The 7,500-nt window shown below is 26.9% G+C and overlaps 1 protein-coding gene across 2 annotated transcripts in view; it reads right to left on the bottom strand.

Moving 5' to 3' along the window:
* Nucleotides 1-7,500, bottom strand: part of LOC119589814 (SUMO-activating enzyme subunit 2-like) — a 25,495-nt gene that overhangs the window by 3,170 nt on the left and 14,825 nt on the right. For both annotated transcript variants that reach the window (XM_037938384.1, XM_037938385.1), the window contains exons 2-7: nt 6,701-6,855; nt 4,053-4,206; nt 3,775-3,908; nt 2,640-2,811; nt 2,194-2,308; nt 1,276-1,385 (exon numbers count right to left, since the gene is read on the bottom strand). In XM_037938384.1, the coding sequence (XP_037794312.1) occupies nt 1,276-1,385; nt 2,194-2,308; nt 2,640-2,811; nt 3,775-3,908; nt 4,053-4,206; nt 6,701-6,855 (840 nt within the window). The remainder of the gene's footprint in view (nt 1-1,275; nt 1,386-2,193; nt 2,309-2,639; nt 2,812-3,774; nt 3,909-4,052; nt 4,207-6,700; nt 6,856-7,500) is intronic.

Raw genomic sequence — 7,500 nt, 5'->3', positions numbered from 1 at the left:
ATAGTGGCCCGGGCTCCGTTGCCGGGGGCTCATATCGTCACCCTAGCATGCGCAACCGCTCATGCCCAATACCAGCATCCCATGCCGTTTCTTCGTAAAATTAAGAGCCTATGTTGTATTTTCAGTATTATTATTTTCTAAGTCTCTATTTGCCATATTTCCTGATAAATCAAGACTAGGATATTTTTGTTGTTATATAGACTCCATAGTTGATCATTAATTGCTCTATAATCTGAAGAAAATATGCAGTGTGTGGCATCGTGGAGTTGAAACCGTTGGTTTTTTTTTTTTTTTTTTTGCATTTTTTTATTTTTATAAGTTATTTTATAAGATAAACTTTATTTTCAACAGGTTTATATTATCATTTCCATAATGATATAATTTTATGTTCATTGTTTTTATAAATACGTGATTTTTTTTTTCTACCAAAATACATATCAGTATTTTCACATGGTTTTACATCATCACTTCGTGAATAATATATAATATCTCTGGCCAATGTAGTCAATTACTAACGTAATTTTATTTACACTAATCTCGGAAGCCCGAGAAGCCTTTATGAAATGCATAGTATAGGAAAAATGAGAAAAAGTGTTAAAAACTACTTAATCACATTTTCAGTGGCAAAAAAATAATATTTTGCCGTAATTGTAAAAAAAAAAAATAATAATAATAATAATAAAACTTATGGCATGGCCATACATACACCATGGCATGTACGTACATGCCACCCATCGGGAAAGGGTTAACCCAGTTGCCAAAGATTAATGTACTGTCCACTATATTTTTTTTTTTGTTAATTTGTTGCATATATATGGCTCTACATGTGCCACCAAGGAGTCAGTAGGCCCTAGTGACCATGCCTGATTTCCCCATTCCTTGAATTTGCAGGAAAATGTGTTTTTCTTCCTAATACTATTAATATTGATAAAAAATCATTATTATAATAATTACCAATAAGTTACTGAAATACAAATAACAAAGACAATAAATTAAAATAGCAGCTTTCCACAAATCAAGGAAAGGGGGTAAGCAGGAGAGATTGTTAGGACTAATAACTGATTCTTTGGTGACTAAGCACTTGTAATCATCTGTGTCAAGACAATTAATAAACTAATATTACAGTAGGCATGGCATGTATTCTTGCCACACAGACCAAGTGAGTTAAAATCCAAGTAGTCAGGACATTACCACATCCTATCTTGTTATTCTTGTACCCTGTCAAACATTATTGCAAACTGGAGATGAGTAATGTTTACCATATTAGAACCTTACCGCAAGACGTTTGTGAAGGCTTGCAACTGCAGAGCCCATTATGTCTCGACACTGAGTTATAGTCCATGGGCGTTGGTCCTGAATCAAACCTTCTCCGTCTTCAATAACATCTGGATCATAAGATAACAAATCAATGTATTTATGTTAAGTGGAACAATTCATAGAAATTCACTGTGCCCTTAAGTAATAATCAACTTTAAAAATGTCGGGAAAAACATTAAATCCCTTAAGGACATTGTGGTCAAGAGAAATTAGAGAAAGAGGCCACCTTACAGCAAAGAGTAGGGGAGTAAAATCTACAAGTGACATGGATTATTAACCGATTCATGACAGGTTAAACTTTGATTACAGTTTGGTGAAGATTGGGTGTTAACATACACTACTCTGTGCCTTGCCTTTTACCCAGTTCAGAGTCAGACCCCCAAGCATAGCAGCCAACATGACCTGGGATCATGACATGTTAGGCATCATCAAGTGTCAGTGATATTTTTGCCATGTTGTCATTAGATATCACCTAGCATGAGTAGGTTAATAATATAGGCATGCTCCCTACACTGTAAAGTTACATGAACCATGAGTAACTGTATTCTTTCTCCATTGGCATTTTATAAGGCAATTCATAAAAGTATCTTCTATGTACAAACTATACTCTGAAATAAATTAGTTGTTTTATGGATCATAACCAAATTGGGGCATCATCTCATGACTTGTTTTTACTGCAGTCATTTAGAAGCTAAAATCACTCAAAATTAGGCTAAAGTCACTGTGTAGCCTTGTTCACTACGAATCACATATGCTGCAGACCTGTTCATAGAGTTTAACCTCCAATCAATGACTACCCATGATAATCAACAAACGGTTCAATTTGACACATGAAACTCCTGCTGGCATTGGCTTAATCTTTAACACCATTATTACCTGCTTCTGGCATATTTTCCCAATTCAATGGTGTCGGCCGTCTTCGCTTTTCCCATAATTTGTCCATAGAGAGCAGGTACTTGATATCATCTTCAAAAAGTTTTCCAAAGAGTTTCTGTAAGGAAACAATTATAGTTTGAAACTGCTCTACACACATTGAACCTTGAACAAAATCACACAGTTATGTGTCTACAAATAAACTGCAACACAAAAGAACCAAAATGACATGGATTCTTCTTCAAAGAAAAAGAAAGAAAGAAAGAAAGAAAGAAAAAAAAAGTAATGGATAAACAGAAAGCTCTTTTCTCACTGTTCCACTACAGAATGGGCCTTCTAGGCACCCCTCTGAATACACAAAAGCCAGCTTCAGCAAGAATAATAACAGTATGGCATTTTGAAGCAATTCTTGTAAGAAATAAAGGCCTAGGCTAAAAATTAGCACATACCTTTGCATCATAATTGTGTGAGGATGCCCATGCCCTGGTGGAGACTCTGGAAACATTGCCAGCATCGTTGGCGTCTGCTTCCATGGCCGACTTCCCTGCGTCTCCCACTTGCTCTGGGTCTGCAGAGTCTGGTGAGACATCTTCATCTGGATCTGCCTCACCAAACAGCTGGCTGTTGGTTACAATATTTATCTTTACTAAAGAAACTAACTTTTTCCAATATTTTTCTGATTCTGCTAATCATGGCCAGTTTTGTTTTGCTATCTTGTTATTTCTATTTTCTACCTAGTTTCACTATTTCAGATATTTCTATTAGTTTTGGGAAGCAATATTAAGCAATAAACGACCATCACTAAGTTCAGTTTTCAACATTTTAAATAAAACAGTACTATAACATTTCATCCTTTTCTTACTAAAAATAGATTGCATTTATTGCACATTCATGTACAGTATACCTCATGTATACTGTGAATCCCAATTAAAGTGTCCTGGTCTGCTTGCTGAAATTATGGTAACCTTATTTATCTGTCTGTTTATCCATCTCTCCAACCAAAATGTAGTCTAATCATTCAAGATAACTTTAACAACTACCATAATGATAATAATGATGATAATCAAAATAATAAAAACAACCATCATCATCATCATAATAATAATAATAATAATAATACTCATCATCATCAAACAGGGAGGTCACAATCCCTTACATTACACTATACATGCTGCATGATGTCTTTACTGTGTTTAATATGGGTTGTTTATTGTCTGATAGTATAAACCATAACACTTCATAAATGATTTTCCAAAAACAACAATGACTGATGTTTCATGGCATTATTTGATTTATATCTTAAAGTTACAGCTGTGACTACCAGAACCTGATCAAATGTAATGCTGTAGAATTTTGTGCTGACAGCTGTGATTTCTGGCAATCTCATGTAAGTGTTACCAGGTGCAAGGGACACCTGTAAGCACCCATGCTGAATATGACATTGACCTTTCATTTGTCCCAAGTGTACATATGTATATTTTAAAATCCTTGTCTGCCCACCAAAATATCAGTACAAAAGAATTATATTACAACACACCGATTCCCACCAAAACAGCGATTTTAAAAGATCAGTACAATACTCACTTAAAGAGATGTTTTGCCCACACTATGCAGTGAATTGGCTCTGAAGGAGTGTTTCTGATAGTGCACCCTGGGAATGTCTTTTGCGCTGGCTTTGGCTGGCATTCATAACATTCCGTCACTCCTTTTTTGATAACCTGTAAGACAATCAAAATTAGCATAATACCTTTACCTTTATCAAATTTTGAGTATAATAGCTAACTTAAATGCTTGTTAGGAGAGGTGTAGCTTGACGGCAGTATGAAACAAAAAAGAAAAATAATAAACAAGATAAAACTCACTGTGACTTGTCCCAAATACCCAGCTGTTCCACTCTCCACCAAAGGAACCCCTGCAGCCAAGCACATCCGGTTTACATGGTTCCTTGCAGCTCTGTTATCCAGCGCATTCATCACCAGTGTGAACTTTTGATAAAATGGCACTCCATATTTTGACCTGAAATAAAATAGTTACAACTATTAAAAAATAATAATAAAAAAATAAAATATGTGTGTGTGTGTGAGAGAGGAGAGAGGAGAGGAGAGGAGAGGAGAGGAGAGGAGAGAGAGAGAGAGAGAGAGAGAGAGAGAGAGAAAATGACTAAATCTGAACAATTAAACTCAAAACCATGCTGAAACACTGGCAGAAAACCAATTATATATATATAATATATATATATATATATATATATATATATATATATATATATATATAATACATATATATATATATATATATATATATATATATATATATATATAAAATATATATATATAATATATATAAATATATATATATAATATATGTATATATATATAATAATATATAGATATATACATTAGTATGATTAGATATATATGATATATAGATATAATATAACATATATATATATCTATATATAGAATAAGAGATATAGATACATATAGATAATATATAGATATATATAATATAAAACATATATATATATATATAATGATACATATAGATAATCAGATACTATATATATACATATATAGAGATACATACATAGATATAAGATATATATAAACAGATAACATATATATATATATATATATATATACAATTATATATAATAAATAATAATATAACTATCGATATAGATATATACATATATAGATAGAATATAGATATTATAATATATATAATAGTATATATACTATATATATACATATATAGATATATATATACATAATATATATATAGTATAATATATATATAGAATATATATATCATATATATATACAGTATAATATACATATATATCATATATAAATATATATAGATAATATATATAAACAATATAGATATAAATCTATATATTATATACATATATAGATATAATACTATATATATACATATATATACATATAGATATATACATATATAGAATACATACTATATAAGATAGATAGATATATATGAAGATACATATACAATACATATATATACATTAATTAGATAATATAAATATATATCTAAAATTTTAAATATAAAAAATATAAAAAATAAACTTTAAATAATATATAATATATAATTTATATATATATAAGAAATTTTATTATATATAAAAATTTAATATATATAAATATATATTTTTATAAAAATATTTATAATATATAAAATATATATATTAATAAATATAATAGATATAAAATAATATATATATAATATATAAGAATAATATAATAAAAAGATATAATTAAAAAAATAATATTAAAAAATAATTAAAAAGAAATATAATAATAAGAAAGATATATAATTAGACAAATATATAATAAAAATATAAATATATATATATAAAAGAATAAATAGATAAAGAATATAATATATATATTTTAATAATATAATAATATAATAATACAAGATATATAGTATAGAAATAATATTATATATTATATATATATATAAAAAGATATATACTAAAAAGATAAAAAAATTTTTTTTTTTTTTTTTTTTTTTTTTTTTTTTTTTTTTTTTTTTTTTTTTTTTTTTTAATATATATATATAATAATTATATAATATATATATAAATATATATATAAATATATATATAATATATAGATAATAATAATATGAATAAATATATATAAATACATATATATAATTAATAATATTAAAAATATATATAAAATAATAATATAATATATATATATTATATATAGATATATATAATCTTATAAAATATATATAAATCATATATATATAATATATAGAATATATAATATATATATAATATGATAATAGATATACATATATAATTAGATATACACATTATATTAATATATATAACATATATATATACTATTAATATGATATAGACTATATATGATATATATATATATATATCTATATATAGAATATAGATATGATATATATATATATATATAAGATATATATAATTTTATTATAATATATTATAGATATATGTATATATGTATAATATATAGTATTATATATATGTAGATATACAATATATATATATATAACATATATATACTATACATATATATACATATACAATATATATTATATACATATATATATATACATATATATATATATACACTATATAACATATACATATACATATATATATATATATATATATAATATATATATATATATAATATTATATATATTATTAATATATATATAAAAATTATATATATATATAATATTATATATTAATATATATATATTATATATAAAATATAAATATATATATAATTAATTATATATATATAATATATTATATATATATATATATATATATATATATATATAATAAATATCAAGAATTAATATAAGTTTTAAAATACTCCAGGACTTAAATAAACCTCTTCTGTGCACAGTGTTTTTTTTTTTTTTCCCAGACAACAAGCTCTACATCAGGTAATCAGTTGAGGAGTGTTCAAAAACCAATACTTACGTTGTAATAGAGTCATGGTACGCTTTAATATTAGCTTTAGGGTTGAAACGAAGTGCAGATTCTCTTGAAACCTCTGCTTTGCTACGGCCAACGTGTTGTTTTTGGAAAAGAAACTGGCGATTCAAGTTGCTCACATCAATGGTATCCAAATCAATCTGAAAGGAGAAAATGTATAATCTAAAATATGTAAAGGGCCCACTACTATATATATAATGAAAAAAAAAAAGCATGAGGTTAAGGAAAAATTATCATAATACTAATAACCCATCTGAGATACTACACTTTTGTAGTGACCATTTTTATGGTACATTAATCAAGACATGTTACAGGTTAAAGGGGCTTATGTATATACCAAGTTAAATATTAAATCAAACCAACTCTGCCTGTTACCAGATTAAGCAGAACACAGGTTTCATATCTAATGGCCTTTAGCTGCTGCCGAGAGCATAAATAAAGTCAAATAAACAAGTAAAATAATGCCTACAACCTGCCTGAACACGAGTGGTTACCAAGCAACCATTCACCAGTGTTGCGGCACTATTATAATCAAATTTGGTAAGCCTGACTTTCAATAGCAATGAACCAATTTCATGTATTATTACTTATCACTTTTCGACTGATGAAGTCTTTCCAGCACGCTTGTGAGAGTCAAGACCTGAATCACTTTTCTAAAAGCAGGAGTAAAACTACATCTTCCTTGTCATGTATTTGGTGAAAATCTTTTATCCTCTAAATTTTCTGTAAAACTTAGAGACTGATGCAATAACATACTATTCTCTTAATAAGTATTTAGAATTAAG

Source organism: Penaeus monodon, chromosome 26 (genome assembly GCF_015228065.2).
Source record: "Penaeus monodon isolate SGIC_2016 chromosome 26, NSTDA_Pmon_1, whole genome shotgun sequence".
Classification (NCBI taxonomy): domain Eukaryota; kingdom Metazoa; phylum Arthropoda; class Malacostraca; order Decapoda; family Penaeidae; genus Penaeus; species Penaeus monodon.
The sequence above is the reverse complement of the archived record's forward strand: the minus strand, read 5'-3'. Positions and strand labels throughout refer to the sequence as shown.